The sequence below is a fragment of the Marmota flaviventris genome, chromosome 2 (genome assembly GCF_047511675.1).
Source record: "Marmota flaviventris isolate mMarFla1 chromosome 2, mMarFla1.hap1, whole genome shotgun sequence".
In the NCBI taxonomy this organism is placed as follows: domain Eukaryota; kingdom Metazoa; phylum Chordata; class Mammalia; order Rodentia; family Sciuridae; genus Marmota; species Marmota flaviventris.
The window spans coordinates 109,071,594-109,094,240 of NC_092499.1; the positions used below are offsets into that span (position 1 = coordinate 109,071,594).

The 22,647-nt window shown below is 37.2% G+C and overlaps 1 protein-coding gene across 4 annotated transcripts in view; it reads left to right on the forward strand.

The window, feature by feature from the left end:
• The window catches only part of Tln2 (talin 2), a 405,661-nt gene that overhangs the window by 247,829 nt on the left and 135,185 nt on the right, over window positions 1-22,647 (forward strand). For all 4 annotated transcript variants that reach the window (XM_071608339.1, XM_071608342.1, XM_071608340.1 and 1 more), the window contains 5 exons: window positions 4,167-4,230; window positions 5,237-5,341; window positions 17,278-17,433; window positions 21,662-21,763; window positions 22,408-22,484. In XM_071608339.1, coding sequence (XP_071464440.1) covers window positions 4,167-4,230; window positions 5,237-5,341; window positions 17,278-17,433; window positions 21,662-21,763; window positions 22,408-22,484 — 504 coding nt within the window. The remainder of the gene's footprint in view (window positions 1-4,166; window positions 4,231-5,236; window positions 5,342-17,277; window positions 17,434-21,661; window positions 21,764-22,407; window positions 22,485-22,647) is intronic.

Below are 22,647 nucleotides of genomic sequence, written 5' to 3' on the forward strand. Positions count from 1 at the left end.
GGTACTTCAGTCTTTCTCTAACAATGAACAATAATTTTTAATGATTTTAAAAATATAAACTTTTTAAAATTAAACACACACCATAGATCCATCTTAACATTTAGTGAAATTAGTGATAATTCCTTAACATTATCTAATACCTAGTCTAAGTTAACATTTCTCCCATTGTCTCAAAAACACCACTTTATACTTTATTAACAGGATCCTCACAAGGCCTACAAATTACATTTGGATGATGTATGTTTTTTGTTAAAAGCCTTGTTGAGATAGAGTTCACGTGTTACAGTTTGCACTTTTGGAGTACACAATTTGATGCTTTTAGTGTATTCATAGGATTCTACAGCCACTAGATTATGAGATCTAGTTTTGCAATGGTTTTGTCTCCCCTAAGAGAAACCCTTTGCCTATTAGCAGTCACTCTCCATTTCCCCAAGACCCCTCCCCAGTCATGGAAGTTCCTAACCCTTTCTGTCTCTGTTGCTTTGCCTATCCTGGGCATTTCATCAGTAGAATCATTGTCTTGTGACTGGCTTTTTTGGCCTTAACACAGTGTTTCCATGTTGTAACACGTATTGGTACTTCATCTCTTTGGATTGCTTAATAATTTCCCATTGTACGGAAAAATCACATTGTATTATTCATTCATTAGCTGATGGACATTTGAGTTATTTCCATCATTCAGCATTATGAATAATGCTACTATGGATGTTATTATATACAAGCTTTTGTGTGCATGTTTTCATTTTTTCCATATATATTTACACACATACACTCACACACACACACACACACACACACACACACCATTTTACATTTCCATTAGCAGGGTATGAGATTTCAATTTCTCCATGTTCTTGTCAACATTTGTGATTATTCATTGTTTTGATTGTAGCCATTCTTGTGGGTATATAATTGTATTGCTTTGTGTTTTGTGTTTTTTCTTTGTCTATCCCTGATGGCTGATGATGTTGAATGTATTTTCATTGTATATTGGCCATTTGTTTATCTTTAATGAACATCTATTTGGATCCTCTTCCCATTTTTCAATTGGGCAAGTTGTCTTTTTCTTAATTTTAATATATTCTGGATACAGTCCCTTTATTACGTACATAATTTGTGATTTCTCCCATTATGTGGATTCTATTTTCACTTTCTTGGTGGTGTCACTTGCAGTTCAAAAAATAGAGAATTTTGATGTAGTCCAATTTTTCTTTTTCTTTTGCTACACATGCTTGTAGTATCATAGATGAAGTCTTTGCTTAACCCAAATGCAAAAAGACTTATTCCTGTACTTTCTTCTGAGAGTTTTGTAGTTTTAGCTATAGTAATTTTTACAAATATGGTTATATTTGCAGTTATAATTAGTTGTATTACCATTCAATCTGTTATCCACATTTAGTTGTTTTTTTAAAATTTTTTATTTGTTTTAATCAGTTACACATGACAGTAAATGACCTTGACATATCATATATTTGAATCAGATGGGATATAATTTCTCATTTTTCTGAGTGTACAGGTTGCAGAATCACATTGGTCATGCAGTCATGTATCTACACACAGGAATGTCTATTTCATTCTTCTATCCTTCCTTTCCCTCCATCCCCTCTCCTCCCCTCCCATCACTTCTCTCTACCCAATCTAAGGTGACACTATTCTTTTTTTTTTTCCCTCACATCTTCATACATGTATTTTGTGTAACGATGAGGGTCTCCTTCCACTTTCCATGCAATTCCCCTTCTCTCTCCCTTTCCCTCCCACCTCTCTTCCCTATCTAGAGATAATCTTCTTCCCATGCTCTTCCTCCCTACCCCATTTTGAGTCACCCTCCTTATATAAGAGAAGACATTTGGCATTTGTTTTTTGGCATTTGCTGGGAAATGGATGGCATTTAGTTGGTTTTAGTGCATGATGTGAGATGGGTGTCCAAATTCTTTCTTGTGTGTGTAGAAGTCTTGTTGTCTTAGCACCATTTGTTTGAAATGAACAAAAAACTTTACTTACTAAATTGTCTTGTAATCCTCGTTGAAAATCAATTGACCATAAAAGTTGTGTGTTAATCTCTTTCAATTCTGTCTCACTGGGCTGTGTGTCTATTACATCAGTACTGCACAGTCCCTGTTACTGTAGCTTTGTAGGAAACACATTAGTTAAATCCCTTTTAATATGTTTCTGTGTCCTCTCTTTTACCACCACCACCAAACCATTTAGGAGGAGCCTGGGTATTTTTATAGAATTCCTCATGCTTCGCTGTGGTTGATTGTATCCTGATGGTGTCACTACATATTCCTCTGTTCCCCTTTCTATAAACTCATATTCAGATCCAGGAACTCACCTAAATTCTGGTTGTTGTGTGTGCACGTATTCCTCTTTGTCAGGAATAATTCTTGGTAGTGCTGTATGTTTCCTGCTGCATCAGTTCGGAGGCATCTGTTGTCTGGTTATCCTACTTTTAGTAATATTAAAATTAACCATTGGGTTTAGATGTTATCAGACTAATCTATCTACTACAAAATTCCCTATCAGTTTGTCATTGATTCATTTTAGGAGCCCTTGATGTTTGATTTGATCTATAGATTATATTCCTAAGAGTTTTAAATTGCTGATTTGGGACTTCTATCATTCCTTCTATATTTATTGAATCTTTCCATCATCCACAGATAAAAATGTTAACATAATGTTTGTTTCTTTCCCTTTATCAGTTTTCAGTATAAATTGATACCCCAACAACCCCCTAAAGTGAAAAATGATTTTTTTTACAATTATGGATTTTATATATCTATGTTTTAATTATTATAGTAATTAAATTTTTTTGATGCTAAAATTGTCCCTTCATCTGAAATTAATTATACGATGTCTGGGATTTGCTTTAGAATAATCCATGGCAGGGCTGTGGAAGGGGGACATAGAAGAGTCATGATTGGCCATAAGTTGATTATGATGGGTTCATTTTGTTAGCCTGTCTTTTTTTGTATAAAGTCTTAAAAATCATCTCCTTTTGGACAATGGGTGTTCCTTGAACTGACTCTGGTGTCATCTTGACAGCTTTCTTGATCTAAGACCTAAGAAGTCTTGGGAGCATTGAGTACGTTGTCTACCCCAGGCCTAGACTGAATCATTTCTCCAGAACTCACTGGTTCCTTTTAGTGGAAATAGTGTTTAAAGACCACCTACTCAAGGCACTGGGGGGCTTATCAAGTTGTGCTTGCTTCTGGCCTTTTCCACATCACAGCTAGAAAATATGTTTCTCATAAAAAGAAAAATGAACTGGTTCCTCAGGCGAGTATTTTTAATTCCGAGAAAAGATTGCAAAGTTTTTAGTGAAGTGTTTTTATCTATTTTATGCTGAAAATCTTGACTTCTAACAATAAACATAATTACTCATTTACTTTATCCTAATTATATGAATCATCTTGCTTATATATAATCTACTACATTGATTTCATATAATGTGTGCAGAGAGGAGGGGAGAGAAAGGTGTTGATTTTAAAATATCAATATTTTTACTTACATGTCTTCTATGGTTCATTTCACTTTTAAGATATATTCCTCTAGGGATATATAGTCAAAAGACTATTCTTTAAAGTTACTTGAAATATTTTTCTTTGTAGAAACAGTGTCAATATGGTACACTGTTAAGTACATTTATGTTTGCCTTAGATTTTTTGATGTTGCTTTTGTGCAACTGTATGTGATTTCAAAGTAAAAATCTTTAATATACAAGGAATATTCAGAGGAACCTACTCTAATCTTTGCCCTTTCTCCTTGTGTTCCCCTTCTTCTTATCAGAACCACTTTCATTAGTGCTAGGTTTATTCTTCTATTACATTTTAAAATAAATAGACAATATAAAAAGTATTTTTAAATAAGAAATATTTTTTTTTCTTCTTAGAAAGGGTAGCATACTGTATATTCTTATCCTTTATCTTTGACTTTACAGTATATCCTAGAATTTTTTCCTTTAATATGTTAGTTTGACCCTCTATTATCAGTCTGGTTTTACCATGTCCTTATTTAAGTGTGTTGTAGGGTATTGCAGCCTGTTATCAATTGTACCATGAAGTATTGGGAGATTTAGTGACTTAACTGTGCGTTTTATTATCAGTCTATTTTCTTTGCTACTTATCACAGAACATGATAAATGTTTTACCTTTTCAAATTTCTTTCAGTTTAAAAGAATTCCTGCCCAAAGAGTACATCAAGCAGAGAGGAGCTGAAAAGAGAATATTTCAGGTATTGGAAATGTACAGCAATTTATTATTCTCCTCAATCTCCAACCTCATTCATTAGCATAAGGGGCCTCTGCACATGATAGTTTTGTATGCTTTGCATGTGTTCTTATATAAGTGATTGGTAACTCGAGTAAAGAAGTCGACAGTTCTACTTTGGACAGATTTATTGTCTTAATCCATAGTTTCTTGGTAAAGGTTACTTAGCCTTCTGAGAATAATGTGCATACGTTTATTTTGAAATTCTTTACACTGGTGGCATTAAAACAAGGTGATAGGCTATTAAACTGCACTGAGGGAGAAGCTGCCAATAGCTCTTTTGTCCTAAGATTTGTTTTCTTGAAGCTAGAATTTGAGAACTAATGCCTTTTAAAATCCATTCCAGGCAACACTAAAAAAAGTCTTGTCACCAACTTGATCGTGGAACACCTTTTTGAATCTAAGATTTCAAAGTCTTCTTTGATCTGGAAAAAGAAATAAAAGTTAAAATATAAATCTCATGTGTATAAAACATTATTTCACCTGGTATTGTTTCCAAGCACTATCATGTATATATATATATATATATATATATATATATATATATATATATATATATATATATATATATTCCTCTCTGGATATAGATTTAAATTGACATTGTCCTTAGAAGAACATCTTTCTAGCTATCATTTAAAGTGTGGGACCTGAACACTTAAGACATGGAGTCCTTTGAGAATTTGATTATAATTATGGATCTGTTCCTGCCATGCTGTACACAGGTACAAATTATTGGATTCAGTGCGAAACATGTAGGCTATTTGGTTCAAGCTCTAGTTTAAAAGCCCCAAATTGAACTCTCTGTGCTCTTCTCCTTGTTCATCAGATAGCTATGTTATGGAGGGATTCGGATACAAGCATCACTTACCATTCAGAACCCCTGTGTACCCCACCTGTAGTAATCACCTCTCACTAGTCCACCTGCTACCAGAGCTATAGTAATGGGTTTCTTTATACTGTCCCTTTTGCAGGAGCATAAGAACTGTGGAGAGATGAGTGAAATAGAAGCCAAGGTCAAGTATGTAAAGCTAGCCCGGTCCCTCCGGACATACGGTGTATCTTTCTTCCTAGTGAAGGTGAGTTGGGCAGAGTTGGGAGGGTGTTTACCCATGCCTTTGGTTTTCTTTAGTTAAAGTGTTTGCTGCTAAGTGTGGTTTGTCACACCTAGATCCCTGGCATTTGGGGATGCAACCTTTGGCCAGTGTGGTCTGAGTTTAACTGAAGCACAATTGTGAAGGGTGTGAATGGCCAGGCTGGTGAGCGAGCCTGGCTGCCTGCATGGCCTCTGGACAGCTGTGCCTTGAATGGGATCACTATGGCTACTGGAAAATCAAGAAGGAGTGAGCTCACTATCAATTGTTCTTTCCCCCTGAGAACATCTTACTCATAACCATCCAAAGTCCTCTGGACTGAGTGAAAATTGTTGACCACTGCAGACAATACTGAATTCATGTCATATATAGTACTTAATTTGTACATCTAAGACAGGTCGTGGAATTTTGGTGGCCTTCAAATCTGTTTTTATGGAAATCATTTGTCTTTTTATTACAACAAAGCACATTTCTTTGAAATGCAACCCATGTACGTGCTGGGAAGTCCCTCAATAGATGTCTCCTTAGATTGATTGACAAATCCCCCACTATCATCCTTCCTCTTTTGCTCTTCCTGACCTCAGCTACTCAATGTCTGCATCCTGACTAGTAGGTTTTACTGTTCTCTTGTTTTACGGTGACTCTAGGTCTTTCTGCCCCTTGCCCTTGGCCCTGGAGGAAGCTCTGTTTGTTGTGAGGCTTCTTTTGTTGCTTAAGGCAAATAAGGATGGAATTGAGTGTGTTGCAGCTGCTTTCAGGAACTGAAGTGGGGAGGCTAGAGACAGGATGAGTGAAGGAAGAAGGTTCCTTCCCCATAGCTAAGGAGAACTGCAAAGGAAGGATATTCTGATATTCTCTAGGAGCTTCTCTTGACTTCACCCCTTACTGTGGGGTAAGCTGTTCCCCCAGGGCAAGGAAGAATCAAGATATTTTACTTTGGAGAGGTGTATGTTTCATGCCAGGTAGTTACACCAACCAAACCTGCTCCATTATACACCAGAAAACACTTGGGGCTCTTGCCAATGAAGAAGCCTGTGTCAACCACCTTTACTATTGTTAAGAAAAATAATTTAGAGATGGAAACTTTGATATTTAATAGGAGTTTTAAAATATGAATAAATTTTTGAATGGTACTGGTGCCATCTAGGTAACAACAATTCCATTTACCAATGCTAATAATAATGTTTAGAAAAACGGTTATATGCCAGACATATCTCATTCAAATCTGTTAGGAAGAATGACTACTATTACCTTCTGTTTATAAGCAAGAAAATAAAGACGCAGAGGGATGCAGTTACTTCCCAGGGCCATAAGACAAGTAACCAAAGGAGCCAGGTCTTGAACTGTAGTCTCTGATTCACGGACCATTGTGACCCCTAGCTATGCTGATTTAGCTGGGATGATCCTGCCCAAGAGAGAGTCACTTGCCTCCTCCATCCCAGCAACCAATTGTACATGACTCTAGGAGAGAAGATCTGCTCATTTTAGGAGCTGGGCTGTCCATTCAGTGTTGTGAAAGGAGCCAGTGAACAATGAGTTCCAGCACCTCCCAGGGTTTAAATGGTTTTCAGCAATCCACTATTGATAATGGCACTGATTTTCACCTATCTTCTTAAGTTTTTCTGTGGTTCTTCAAGTATGAAATTCATATTTGGTATTCACATCTTCTTAAATAACATCAGTTTTTCCCAGTGGCTCAGGAGGCTGAGGCTGGAGGATCATGAGTTAAAAACCAGCCTCAGCAAAAGCAAGGTGCTAAGCAACTCAGCAAGACCCTGTCTCTAAATAAAATACCAAAAATTGGGCTGAGGATGTGGCTCAGTGGTTGAGTGACATGGAGTTCAATTCCAAGTACCAAACAAATAAATAAATAACAAAAGAGTTTATACAGAGTCAGTGTCTGTGATGTGTAAAAGATTATGCCTCTTCATATAGGTCAATAAATGTAGGATAATAAATCACAGAAAACCATTGTGAATAGAAGAGCATTGAACAGCAAATTGAAGAAAAAATAAATTCCTTCCTTCCCTTCCTTTCTTCCTTTTTCTCCTCTTTTTCTTTAAATTACATCTCTTTGAAGAGAGAGAATGAAGTTGGTAGCACTTACAACCTTTATATACATATTAAAATTAACAGGTATATTTTCATTAATTTTATTTTTGTCATTTGGTACAATGTCAAAAGCACATTGCTTACTTTAATTGTTTGCTTGATGATCCCATTTAGGATGTCACTTTATTTCATAATTGTTTCTAATAAATCCAATTTACTTGACCATAATTTGCAGGAATGATTCAATATCATGAATGAATGAATCTTGAAAATCAAATCAGCAAATGATATCATATGATTTTTATGTAAAGCTACTAAGGTTTTTGATGAAATTCAACATCTCCTTAGAAAGATTTCTTTAAATTTCTGGAATGTAAGTATGTCTGTTTAACATAATAGAGTATCAGTTTCAAAGCTATCATCAGTATCATGCTTAACAGAGAAAGGCTAGAGGGAAATCTAACAATTAGGGTCACACAGATTTGCCTTGTCGTCTCATCCCCCGTTAACATTGTTCTGGAAGACCTGAGAAATGCAGAAAGATATAAAAATGAAAGAGCAAAATAATAACCTTGGAAAGTGAATTATAGCTAGTTGCTATGGTTATAACAAGATAAGGTGAATCTTTTTTAAACTTTTTGTTTTGAAATAAGTATAAATACATAGGAAGTTAATGGTACAGAATCAAAATGTCAGGTAATGATGAGCATTGGTGAGAATATGAAGAAATTGGAACCCACATATGATGCTGGTAGGAAAGCAGGATGGAGCAGCCACTGTGAAAAGGGTGATGATTGATTAAACATAGAAATGCCTTATGACCCAGCAATTCTACTTTTAGGCAGATACACCCAAAGAGAACTAAAAGCACATGTGCACACAAAATCATGTACATGTATATTTACAGCAGTCTTTAGCTAAACTACAGAAACCCAATGCCCATTGCTGATGAGTGGATAAGCGATTTATGGTATAACCATACAATGCACTATTTTGGAGCCATAAAAAAGGATGAAGTACTGATACATGCTGCAACATGGATAAATTTTGTAAATGTTATGCTAAGTGGAAGACACTAGTCACAAAAGACCCCCCACTATATTATTCCATTTATGTGAAATGTTCATAATAGGCAAATCTATATAGAGCTAGGTTAGTTAATGTTTGCTTAGGGGTGTGGTGTGGCAGGGTGCAAAGAATCGGAGATTGATACCTATAGGGTAGTACAGGGTAGCACTGATAACTACAGGGCCCTAACTTGTCTACTGTTAGTAGACAAGGTGCTAAGCAACTCAGTGAGACCCTGTCTCTAAATAAAATACAAAAAATAGGGCTGAGGATGTGGCTCAGTAGTTGAGTGACACCGAGTTTTTGAGAGTTCTTGATTTGTTCTAGGCCCAAATCCTTGACACATACATGGTTTATTTTGATATGACAAGAATGTTCTAAAATTGACTGGTTATAGCAGTACAACTTCATGAATAAAATACATTGAATCATATACTTTAAATGGGTGAATTGTATGGTATGTGACAGTTTTAGTCATCTTTTTTTTTTTTTTTGTGGAGGTGGTACTAGGATTAAACTCAGAGGCACTCAATCACTGAGCTACATCCCCAGCCCTGTTTTGTATTTTATTTAGAGATAGGGTCTCACTGCATTGCTTAGCACCTTGCTGTTTCTGAGGCTGGCTTTGAACTCTTGATCCTCCCATCTCAGCCTCCCTAGCTGCTGGGATTACAGAGATACACCCAGCTTTAGTTAGCTTTTTCATTGCTGTGACTAAAGATCTGACAAGAACAATTTTAGAGAAGGAAGAGTTTATTTGGGGGCTCATGGCTTCCAAGTTTTCAGTCTATAGACAGATGGCTCTATTCCTTGGGTCCAGAGGTAAGGCAGAACATCACGGTAGAAGAGTGTGGCAGAGGGAAGCAGCTCACATGATGATCAGTAAGCAAAGAGAGAGACTCTACTCACCAGATTCAAAATATATACCACAAAGGTATACACCCAAAGCCCACCTTCTCCAGTCCTACCCTACCTGCATTCAGTTACCACTCAGTTAATCCCCATGAGGGGATTAATTCGCTGATTGGGTTAAGGCTGTCATAACCTCGCTCCTTATATCAGAATAAAGTATTTTAAGAAATACAGAACAATCTTATGTAGGCTTCAAGTTTCCTTCAATGGTAACTATAGTACACACCACACCAGGAAATTGGTACAATATACAGAACTTATATACAGAGATTATCAGTGAGCTCAGAATTCACTTATTTGCATGTGTGCCTTGTTCTCTACAGTGTTATGTATGTGGATTTGTGTAACTATTGCCACAATCAAGACACAGACCTCATCACCACAAGAATCCTTCTGATACCTTTCAGGGCTATGCACACTTCTCTTACCTCTCCATCCTTGACACTGTGCCTCCCCTCATCCCTGGGAACCACACTTCTGTCTCTGTCTCTGTAACTGTGCTATTTCAAGAATGTTATATAAATGAAGTAATATAGTATGTGATCTTTTGAAATTATAATCCAAGTTGTAATGTTTGTCTCTAGTCCATCTTTTGTTACTGAATTGTTACTGTGGTATGGGCATACCAGAATTTATTTAACCATTCATCAAAGGACATCTAGGTTATTTCAATTTGGGGTTATTATGACTCAAGTTGATAAGAATGTTTATGTCTAGGTGTTTGTGTATATGTAAGCGTTCATTTTTCTGGGATAATGCTTGAGAGTCCAATTTCTGGACCATATGGTAGGTACATGTTTAGCTTTGTAAGAAACTACCAAACTGTTTTCCAACATGACTATACTATTTTACATTCTTTTCCTTTTACTGTTTTTTTGTTGTTGTTGTTGTTTGTTTGTTTGTTTTTTAGCTACTTGGGATTAAACCCTGGAGTACTACTCTACCACTGAGTTACATCTCCAGTCCTTTTTATGTTTTATTTTGAAACAGTATATTTCTAAGTTGCATAGCTGGCTTTGTACTCAGGGTCCTCCTGCCTCAGCTTCCAAAGTCACTGGGATTACAGGCCTGTGCTACCATACCTAGCCTGTTTTACCTTTTTACCAGCAGTACATGAATCGTCCAGTTTCTTTGCATCTTTTCCATCATTGGATATCATATTTTTTTTTTTGTTTCAGCCACTCTGACAGTGTTGAATGCTATATCATTGTGACTTTAATTTGTGTTTCTCTTATGGCTAATGACTTTTGACTATCTATTCATATGCTTGTTTACTGTCTCTTTTATATCCTCTTCAGTAAAATGCTAGTTCATGTTTTTTGCCTGTTTCTAATTAGATTGCTTGAAGTTCTTTTACTGTTAGGTTTTAGGAGTTCTTTATTTGTTCTGCGTCCAAATTCTTGTTACATGTGTTACTTGCAAATTTTTTCTCCCAGTCTACATGTAGTCTTTTCATCCTCTTAACAAGGTCTTTTGCAGAGCAAAAGTTCATAGTTTTGATGAGGTATATTTTATCAATTTTTATTTTCTTTCAGTTTTATGACTAAGAACTCATTGTGTAGCCCTAAGTTCTAAATTTTTTTCTCCTGTTTCCTCTGAAAATTTTTGTTGTTGTTGTTTTACATTTTGCATGTAAGTCCTTGATTCATTTTGAGTTAGTTCTATACAAGGTGTGGGGTTTAGGTCAGGGTGCATCTTTTGGCCTGTGGATGTCCTATTGGTCTAGCACCATTTGTTGAAAGAGCTTTCCTTTCTCCATTGAAATGCTCTTGCATCACTTCAAAACTCGCTTGAACACATTCGTGTGGGTCAGGTTCTTGGTTCTCTGTTCTGCTCTATTGATCTCTCTCTCTATCCCTTGGCAACTACCACACTGTGTTGATCCCTATAGCTGTGTAGTTGGCCTTGACATAGGTAGAGTGATTCCTTTTACTTTTCTTTTTCAAATTGGTTTAGCACTCCTTTCCATATATATTCTGGAATAAGTGTTCATAGCTACAAAAACTCTTGCTGGAATTTTGATAGAAATTGCATTAAATTTATAGATAAACTTGGAGAGAACTGTAATTTTTTGATGACTCTTTCAATCTGTGAGCATGATATTAGGTCCTCCTTTGATTTTTTTCAAAAAATGTTTTGAAATTTTCAGCATACATATCCTGTATGTGTTACATTATACAAAAAAAAATCACTGAATTATTAGAGGTATTGCTAACTTCAGTAAATTAGTCAACTAAATAGATAAGACATGTCAACCACATGAATTAAACCCTTAGTGTATGTTTCTAAAAATGAGCACAACCATTTCGAGTGTATGATAAAAAGATCATATGCAGAATAGCACTCCCCCAACATTGTCTGCCTAGGAATAATAATTTTTTAAAGCTTAAATAACAGATCTCTCTGACCTCAGATTAAACATAGCAGTTTGAACATAGCATAACAGAATATTGTGAAGGAGCTTCATTGACATATTTGGAAATAAATTAGAAGTGAGTGTTCTAGCTTCTCATGCATGACTTTTATAGGCTTCTGTTAGAAACTCTAAGTCCATGGAATTACAATTTGCTAAACCATTAAATACTGATATCGAATGTACTTAACTATACCATGGCCCTGAGAATAGTGGTAGATATTCTGAAATGACTACTTAATATGTTTCTGGCTGCTTGCATCCTGTTTTTTCTATGTCCATGAACACTTTGTCTTGAGTTCAGTGTTGAACTTTGTTGTTATAATAGGAGTATTCATATCCCGTGGGAGTGGGGAAGACCAGCCCAGAATCCAGGAAGGCAATATCCACCCTTGTGAGAAATTGCAGAATCTTAGTGATCTTCAGGGATCTACCTGCCCTCTCTAAATCTCATCTCTTCATCCAAAGATGGGAATGTTGGTTCCTTGTGGGGTTCTTGTGAAGACTGAGCTAATGTGTGTGAACAGATGTGGTACCTGGAACATGATGATACTTGATAAACTTCACCCTCCCTCCATCTTCCAAATCCCTGCCCCAAAGTCTCTTGACTTCCTAATTGATTTTTAATATCCATGAATGTAGATCAGTGGATGGCAAACTTTTTCTGTTATGGCCAAATAATAAACATCTTGGGCTTTGTCACCCATACTACTCACCCTGAGGAAAGCAGTTTGGAAGCAGCTGTAGGCAATATGGTAATGATTGGGCCTGGTTATATTAGGATAAAGCTTTATGTGTGGACTCTGCAATTTGAATTTCATGTAATTTTCATGTATCTGAAAATATTCCTCTTGATTTTTTAAAATTTTAACATGGAAAATTCATTCTAAACTATCAAGTCTTTTGGGGAAAAAAAAGAAAAGAAAAGGTAATAAGCTGCATTTAGCATTAGCAGTAGTTTTCCCACTTTGGTTTAGAGATTATCTATAGACTATATTATGAGTCCACAAAGAACAGCATTAGGCAACAGTATTCTCAGTGTCTCAGTGTCTAAAATAATGTGCTTCAAAAACAGTCCTGGTTTTGGATCCTGGCTTTTCCACTTAATAGTTTGAGCTTAGATAAATGGCCTGTCCTTCCATCTCTAAGCCTATTTGTACACCTTTGAAGTTGTGGCTTTTTATGAGGTTTAATAAGATACTATAGAAATGGGGACTGTCTCATTAAAGATGTCAATAAAAGGAATCTGTACACATCTACATTCTTCCTCTTTCATCAACTAATGGATTTCATCATGATCTGCTAAACTGAAACCCCTTAAGCCAAGGTAAGGCATTTCCCATGATCTACGTAGGACTGTTTGATTCCAGAAAGGGTAACCCTTGTGTAATACTTTTTACTTCCTCATTTGCCTTTAAGATGTCCCTGCAGTCCTACTTGAGGTGAGACTCCTGAGGAGCCAACCCTATTCTGTCCTGAACTGTGAAAGTATCATAGAGCACAGCTCTCAGAGAATCTCAGAATTTCACAATGGATTGCCAGTCATTTTTAGAAAGGGAAATGACTATTAAACAGACTTTAACACACAGTTTTGTGCTTAGGACAGCTAGTCCATTCTCCATGCCCCTTAAAGGGAAAAGCATACTGATGACAAAGCAAAATACACAAGCCAGTCTGTTGGTGCTAAGCCAACACAGAACTCCAGTGAGCTTGGTGGGATCGTGGGGAGGACCCTGTGGGCTTAGGCTATGTTGAAGTGAGTGGGGAGAGGCCAGGCAGGCCAGACTTAGCCCAACAGCATCCCTTCGCCCAATCTGGAATCTCAGATGTGAGGCACAAGTGACACAAGAATCAGTCTGTCTCTGTACCTGTGACAGGAACCAGCTGACAGGCCAACTGCTTCACAGTTGGCCCCCAGCACTGAGCCTATAGTATTGAGGTTGAGAAATGTCTGAAAGAAGAGAGGGCTGGGCTTAATAACAGATGCTGTCTCACCTTGGTAGAATGCCTACTTTCTCTTGCCTCTGAGTTTTGCAAGTTAAAGGCATTTTCAAAACCAAACCAACCTAATCAGGATCCACTCTACAGAGAAACAACTAAATCGCTGGCAAAAATCACAGCTGCAGTCTGAGTGTATGTGTGTCAGGATATGAGATACATGAGTCTTCCCTGGAGCCAGCCTTAGCTTGCTCTTATCTCTTGGAGATAAAGGATGCTTGTCTGTGCAAGATGAAGGTTGGAAAGGGGTGGGGCTGGGGGGGGGCTGCTGACATCTGAGACATAAGAAAGACGACAGAGCCTAATTACCTTGTGGCCCTCTCCTGACATCTCTGCCACTGAGGATCTAAAGCAGGTCTCTGCACTGGGGAAGACCTTACAGTGCTGTCCCAACTCTGAGATATTTTCTATTTTATCTTTCTCTAGCTGCTCTGTGTTTTGTGGGTAGACACTAAAATAATTGTATCCCTTGATGGTGGTCTCTGTTGCCAGTTTCTATGTTTTTTGAATTCTCTATATCCCCTTTCCCAGTTGTGACCTGTTGACACAATGTCCACTGTAAATTGCTTGTCCACTGTGGCTTCCTGTCTAAGGCTAGAATGATCTTGAAAAGCATTAAGGCAATCCATCAGGAGTCCTGTTCCCTCACTTGGCAGAGGTGCAGATGGAAAAGGATAACAACTCTGGACCATAGTTCATCTTTGATCCCTTCCTTTGTCCCAGCAGCTGGGCTTGTGCCAAACCTGTGTGAATTAGCTGCCTAGCACCTTTACAACCTAAATCTCTGTGTAGCTCCTGAAGCCACATTGAATAACTGGCCCCATCTGCATTGCATTGATTTTACCCCTTGTGGAACTGGCCTCTTTAAAAGAATATGACTCTTCTTGGTGTTTTTTAAGGACTTGAGGCTCATACAGTGCTGCATTCCCCTCCTCAGATACCACACAGGTTCCTGATGCCATCGGGTCCTCCTAGGAGGAAGCTGGAGGTGTTCTGTGGCCATTGTGTGAGGGTTCATGCAATGTCCACTGAGGGGGTGGGGGTGGATTTCAGCCTTTTCTCTCTTTACTTTCATCATGAAGACAGTATTCTGTGGTGGAAAGTCTACTTTTTGAAGTGAGAGATGTTTTTGAGCTACTCAAATTTGTGTTCAGTTTGTGCCTTTAACACTTGGCATTGTCAGTCTTAGAGGAATTAATATTGTCTTTTCATTTGCAAAAGGAAAAATGATGATGATACCTACCAACCTCTTGGAGATGCTCTGAAGTAGTGGCTAATAAGTATTTAGTAGTGAGCTCCAGCCCTGTTTTAGGTGCGGTGCCCAGTGCTGGAGTGGGGACACACACCCACATATACATATTTCATTTATGCAAATATGTACATGTTCCTCTGAGAACACCAGTTTAGGTGTTGCTAGGTTTCAGCAACTATTACTTGAAAAGTTTTTACTAAAAATACATATATTAAGCAAAGTCTGAAAATAAGGAAAAGCATAAGAAAATAAATACAAATCATATGACATAATCGTTGCCCTTGCTTTTTCATATACTGTACATAAACCTATTTTAAAATTTTTATTTCACACAGGATTGGGCCATGTATACTGTTTTGATTTATGTATTGTGAATCATTTATTTCCATGAAGTTGGTTGTTTTGCTACAAAATAATTTTTAATAGTGGAGTAATATGTTATCTGGATAGAACATAATTCATAAAGCCTGTATTATTGAAAACTAGGGGTTTTCCCCTCTAGTTTTTCACTTTAATAAACTCTGCATGAGTTTCTTGTTGCATAATTGTTACATTTATAAATTTTTTAAAAGAAAGAAACTCCTAAAGGCAAGCTATATGAGAAGTAGGAACATTTTTAAGGTTTTGCACAGATATTTACACATTTTCTTCCAAAGGCTTTGCTATCAGTCAGTATGGTCACCCTTCATATCTTCCTCAATTCCAAAAATTCATTCTTTTAAAAACTCTTTTGGAAGAGTATAAAATTATGGCATTTGCAGGTAAATGGATGGAGTTAGAGAATATAATGCTAAGTGAAGTTAGCCAATCCCAAAAAAACAAATGGGGAATGTTTTCTCTGATTTAAGGATGCTGATTCATAATGTGGTTGGGGTTAGGGGTCATGGAGGATTAGATGAACTTTAGATATGGCAAAGGGGAGGAAGGGGAAGGCAGGGTGCGTGGGGGTAGGAAAGATGGTGGAATGAGATGGACATCATTACCCTAAGTACATGTTTGAAGACACGAATGGTGTGACTCTACTTTGTATACAACCAGAGATATGAAAAATTGTGCTCTATATGTGTACATGAATTGAAATGCATTCTGCTGTCATATATAACAAATTAAATTTTTTTAAAAAAGAATTTCATATTTCTCTTGGTTCAAAGTAATTTTGGGAATGAGAAAACACCACTGTGATTTGTTCTGTTTCTTTCAATCTTTATTCTTACAGGGTATAAAGTAATGGTAAAAAGGAGAACACTATTGCTATATTGCCTGAATTCTTTGCTTAGCTCTGCTGCTTATTATTTGTGTGACCTTGGGAACATTATTTAATCTGTGACTCATTTTCCTTATCTTTAAAATGAGACCTGTGATACTACCATTTTAATGAGAATTAAAGGGTTTGAGATAGTGGGGGAAAAAACTTTTCTTGACATAAATAATATTTTATTTGCTTATGTCATTTTAAATGCATTTTCTGTTCATATTCTTCAATAGTTATTTTTGTTGATTCATAAGAACTTTGGTCAGTATATTATCTTTTACTATTATATTTGTTGCAAATATTTATTCTCCAGTAGTTTGCTCTTTACTCTTTTCTTATAGAGAGGTTTCTTTCCTTTTCTTCTGTTTTTTCTGTTCTTCCTTCATCCCTCCCTGTCTCCCCAAATTGTCTCTCTCTGACTTTAAGATGTATCAAAGTCTGTATGTTTTGAGTTGAAACTATTAATTTTTTCTTTAGTCACTTCTTATTTTGGTAATTTTGCTAGAAAGCCATTTCTCACCCAGAAATAACAAAAATACCCACCTTATATTCTTCCTAAATTATTCATTCATTTTGAATTGGTTTTGGCCTGAGTATGAATAGGGAGCCATCCTTTCAATAGACATTATTATATCCAAAAAACTATTAAAACTAATCATTAAAGATTATTTAAGAACATCTTTAATTTTAAGAACATTTTTAGTTCTGTCCTTTCTTTCTGACATAGTCTATTTGGGAGTAACCCACCTGCACAAGCATCTCTTCCCAGGAAACATGCCTTTGAGGATCACTCCAATCTTCTAGTGTCTCTGTTTTCACTTCTGTCCTTCAATTTGGTAGATTATTCACCTGGCCTCAGAATCTTTTTTTCCAACAGCCCTGCTTGTTTCAAACACCACATATGTGGAGCGACCACAGATAAAATCTGATGCGTTCAAAGAAAGAGCACTGATGCTTGGTCTCTCCCATTTCAGGAAAAGATGAAAGGCAAGAACAAGCTGGTGCCTCGCTTGCTGGGAATCACCAAGGACTCTGTGATGCGCGTAGACGAGAAGACCAAGGAGGTGCTGCAGGAGTGGCCTCTCACCACGGTCAAGCGCTGGGCCGCCTCACCCAAGAGCTTCACACTGGTAGGACTGGCAGGCAATGTGGGGGCTGACGTGGCCTTGGGCAATATTGTGGTACAGGAGAGAGACCAGATCCTAGCCCAGTGGGTTTCTCTGGCCTTAGAGAGTCAGCATGGAGAGAGGAAGATGGTGCCAGTCCATGGGCAGGGAGGAGACTGATGCAGAAGTAAGACAGGTATGACGAAGACTGGGTTTCTTTGGCTCCTGCTTCCTCTCTGGTGTCTTACCTAAGGCCTCCCCTAGTTCAATATCTAGAGGAGCCTCTCACCAAGAGGATTCTTAACTGTGTACTATGGATCCCTTGCACATCCTGAAAGGGAACTTCTAACCCTCTAAAGCCCACACATCAAACATTCCTAAGAACTGTGATATAGTGCTAAGGTGAGTTTTCCCAGCCTTCCTAGAAATAGTACAGAGTACATAGTGGAAACAACATAGATTTGGAGTAATATTAAAGCTCCAAATTGTCATCTCCTAGCTTTATGGCCCTGTTCAACATCTCTCTGAGCCTTAATTTCTTCCAATATAAAATGGGAATAGTAATACCTACTTCATAAAGTTCTAGCATTAAACAAGAAGATGATGATAAAATTCATGGGAAATGGGGAGAAGGTGTTTGTTTCAGCCCTTTGGCCTCTAAATTCCTTCTCCCAACTTTAGTATTTGCTGTGAGGGGAGTATAATGTGAAGTCTTCTAGGGCCAAATTTTCATGCGAAACTTGATAGGGCGGGTGTTTTGTAAGGACAACCGAACAATAAGGATTATCAAAAAGTGCTGGAATTTGTCATTTCTTCAGACCCCCTGACATCTTTGGTGAGCACTTGAAATATCAATTTGCCATCTAGTCAAGATCTCATATGACATTTTTTAAAAGGTATAAGGAGGAGTTTGGGAGGAGTAGTTACTTAAATTGATGATTGATTGATATGATCATGCCAGTTGAAAAGAACCTTCAGAAACTCCACCTCTTTCTCTAGTCAGTAGCAGCTGTGCCCGCGTGATTTTTATAATTGGGTATTCATACGAAGAGAGTCACATCCTCATATTCCATGATGGGAAGTCATGGATTATTGCTAAGAAAATCAATATGAGCATGTGATTTAGAAATACTAGAAGAAACTGCCTAAAGACTTGATTTCCTTTGGGCGGGGGGGGTGTGCGGCAGAAAGTAAAGGTGGAGATGGAGCAGGGGACAATTATCTTTTGTTATATAACTTTTAATACTGGTTTTTAAAAACTGGGTCTAAGCAAAAATAAATAAAACTGAGAAATAGCTATGATAATAGTAACTACTTCAAACAAAAGAGATAATGAATGTCAATATTTTTATTAAAGTATAAAGTTGGGTTAATGCTTGCAATATATATTTCTTTCATTCCTACTTCTAGCTTTTATTTAATTTCCTAGTGTTTGGAGATTTTCCTGTTGTCTCTTTCTATTATAGATTTCTAGTTTGGTTCTTTTATGGTCCATTGTTTGGAGATTTCCCTGTTGTCTTTCTATTATTCATTTTTAGTTTGATTCCATTATGGTCAGAGAACATAGTCAGTATGATTTTAATTTTTTTTAGCATTAAGATTTGTTTTATATCCCAGTGTATGATTGTGCTTGGTAAATGTGGTATGAGTGCCTGGAAGGAGTGCATGCTCAGCTGTTGTTGGTAAAGTAAATGTCAATCAGATCCCCACGAGCTGACAGTGGCTCATCCATCTTCTACATCTTTGTTAATTTTCTGTCTAGCAATTCAATCATTTTCTAAAAGTGAAGGTCTTGGGTTTTTCTGTTTCTTTTCCACTTCCATCAGTTTTTGCCTCATGTATTTTGAAGCTTTGATATATGATGACTGTTCATTTAAGATTCCTGTGTCCTTCTAAAGGAGAGATTGTTTTATCATTATGTAATATCCTTTTGTTCTAGTAATTTTACGTGCTGAAGTCTGTTGTATCTGATATTAATAGAGCCAGTCATGCTTCTTTTAGTGTTTGTATGATCTGTCTATTTCTATCCTTTCATATACTGTTATATTTGAACCAAGTTGCTTGTAGAGTTGTTTTTTCTTTTTAATCCATTCTGTCAATCTCTTGTCTTTTAAATTACATTTAAGATAATTATCGACATGTTAGGAGTTAAGTCTATCATTTTATAATTTTTTTCTGTCTGCCTCCTTTATTTCTTTTTTCTCGTCTTCTGGTGGGTTATTGAAACACTTCTAAAACTCCCGTTTTGAATTATTGTTTTTAGCACACCACTTTACATAGTGTTTTTCATAGGTTTTCAAGATATTGCCACATATGCACATGAAATTAATTGCAGCCTGCTGGTACTGATGTTTTACCTGTTCCAGTGAAATGTAGAAGCCTTGTTTCAATGTAGGTCTCTTCACCTTCCCCACCTTTTGAATAAAATTATTTGCATATTTCACCTATATACATTAAACACCAGATCAGATGGTGTTATAAGTTAAGCTTTCAAACAAAGAAACACTTGAGGGAAGGATAGTCTATTACATCTATTTTTATTCCTCTTGCTATTCTTGTTTCAGAGTTCCCAGCCTCCTCCTATTGTCAGGTGCTCTGCATTTGGAGTACACTGTGAGCCCCTCCTTAAGGGTAGGTCCTGGCAGCAGACTCGGTTTTTCCCTCTGCACAAGCTTTCATTTCCTTCTCGTTTGCCAGATCCAGAATTTGGGATTTTCAGTTCTTTCAGCACTTAAAAAAATAAAATAAAATAAAAATTAAAAAAACACTACTTTTTTCTCACCTCTGTTTCCAGATGAAAAGTAGAAGTTGCTGTTTGTTTATGGGTAATAGGTTATATTTCTCTAGCTGCTTTTAAACTTTTTAAATTTTATTTCCAGTTTTCAGAATTGTTGGTGCAGATCTCTCAGGGTTTATTCAATGTGGAGTTCACTGTGCTTCTTGAATTTGCAGTTTTATGTACTTGGTTAATTTGGGAAAGCCATTATTTCTTTAAAATTTCTTGTCCCACATTATCTTGTTCTTTTACTCTGATGATATTAATGTTAAATGCTTTGTTGTTCATCCCCTAGGATCCTGAAGCTGTTAGTTTTTTAGTTCATTTTCTTTATTGTTGAGATTAACTAAATTCTATTGGTCTATTTTCAAGTTTACTGATTCTGTCCTCTGTCATCTGTATACTACTATGTGTTCTGTCCTGTGAGTTTTTTTTTTAATTTGGGCAGTTCTATAATTTCCACATTTAATTCTTTGTTATGACTCTGTTTCTGTTTGTGTGTGTGTGTTGAATGCATGTTTCTTTTCACTTGTTTCCAGAGAGTGTATACTTGGGCATTAAAGCATGGCTATCTTAAAATTCTTATCAGATACTTCTAATATCAGAGTTCTTTCAGTTATTGGCATTAGTTGTGTCTTCTCATTCACACATGGTCATCGTAGTCCTCATTATGAATAGTGATGTTTTTATTACATCCTAGACATCTTGACTTGTATGTCAGGAGTCTATGATGTTACTTCAATCTTGCTGGAATAGGCAGCCACCTGGTCAGGTTTGCTGTGTGCTGCTCTGGCCTCTTCTATAGGCTTCTGTCATAGTGCCGATTTTCCTCCTCCTGAGTGAGCCCTTGCCATACCATCCTGGACGGCTTTGTTCTTTGTTCAGTGACCTATGCTGGGGAGAGAGAAGCCAATGGGTCCAAGTCTCTTTGTGCCCTGGGTGGAAAGCAGGGAGAAGGGCTTCACTGCATTCACTGCTGCAAGAGGATCAGACTACTCACCTGCCTGGGTTGCGGAACAGAGCTAGGGATGGTCTGGGTTTTCACTGCTGCTCTGCAGTTGCTGGTGAGCACCAGCCCAGGTCCTCTACATGGCACTGTGGCTCCTGGATAAGTGTCTGTTGGGTTTCCCTTCTCCTGGTCCCTCAACCAAAGAGAACATGCTTTTCAGAAGTTAACTGTTGGAGGTTCTCATTTTCCAGCCTCTCTAGCTCCCAGTTGTGGGGGTACATGGGACATAAAACAAAACCTGAGAACCAGCCACATTGGGACTCCTCAAGTCCTGAGGCCTCCAGCCACTTTACCTTTCCAGTTTCCAGAACCCTTTTACCATTGTTAAATTTTAGGGATTTACTTAGAGGGGAGTTATGGGGAAAAGTCGGTCTGTGTCATGCTGCTCTGGAACTTGATCCTCTGAGGCTTTAAAGTGCTTGATAGATCTGATGTAGCCGTGTTTCTTCTACTGCTGTTTTTTCCAGGACTTTGGGGAGTATCAGGAAAGCTACTATTCAGTACAAACCACGGAGGGAGAACAAATATCTCAGCTGATTGCAGGATACATTGACATCATCCTCAAAAAGGTATTTCGTATTGATGCAGATTGGAAAAGCAAAGCTGCTTCATCAAAAGGCTCAGTTTAGATGATGTAGCTAGCTTGAAAAAATCACTTGTTTGAAACACTTGATTCATTAATTTAATATTTGACATTAGAATTGCATTAATAAGACATCTTTGACCTTGAGATCCTATGGTTTTACTGCTGCAACATTTATATAAGGTCAGGTTTTGGTCACCGGCCTTTACAGAAACCCAAACTGAGGGGGTAAAGTATTCTGGGTTTTCATGAGACATTTTTGTTTCATTCTTAATAAATGTAATGGGACTAAATGTCATAGTGGTGTACAGAAAAAAAAACAGATTTCTTAAGGCTTCATAATACAGCTAAACAACCACTGAAATAACCAAGTTTTGGTAGAATTTTAGTATATGAGCCTTGATTTTTTGCAATGCAAAATCTACAAGAATAAGACATTATTTATCTATATTAAATAATGTATTTCTCTTTTATTGTTATCATGGTTTTGTTAACCCATAGCTTTTCTAATTCAGGAAAATTTGGGTTAACTTTAACATTTTTATTTGTGTACCTTCTAAAGTTCTTTTCAAGGGTTCTTACATGAATGCAAGGCTTCATTTTCATTGTTGCATCTTGCTTTACCTCCAGAAACAAAGTAAAGACCGATTTGGCCTAGAAGGCGATGAGGAGTCAACTATGTTGGAAGAGTCGGTTTCCCCCAAAAAGTGAGTGTCGGGAGTGCTGGGGAACTACCTTCTCTTTAGGTGGACAGGTTCCCCCCTACCAGCTCTATGCTCAGCTATGAAGTTCATCACCTGTAAGAGATGATAGTGGATGGTATAGTCAAGTCTTTTCCAAGTGTGGTCCCCAGACCAGCAATGTCTGTTT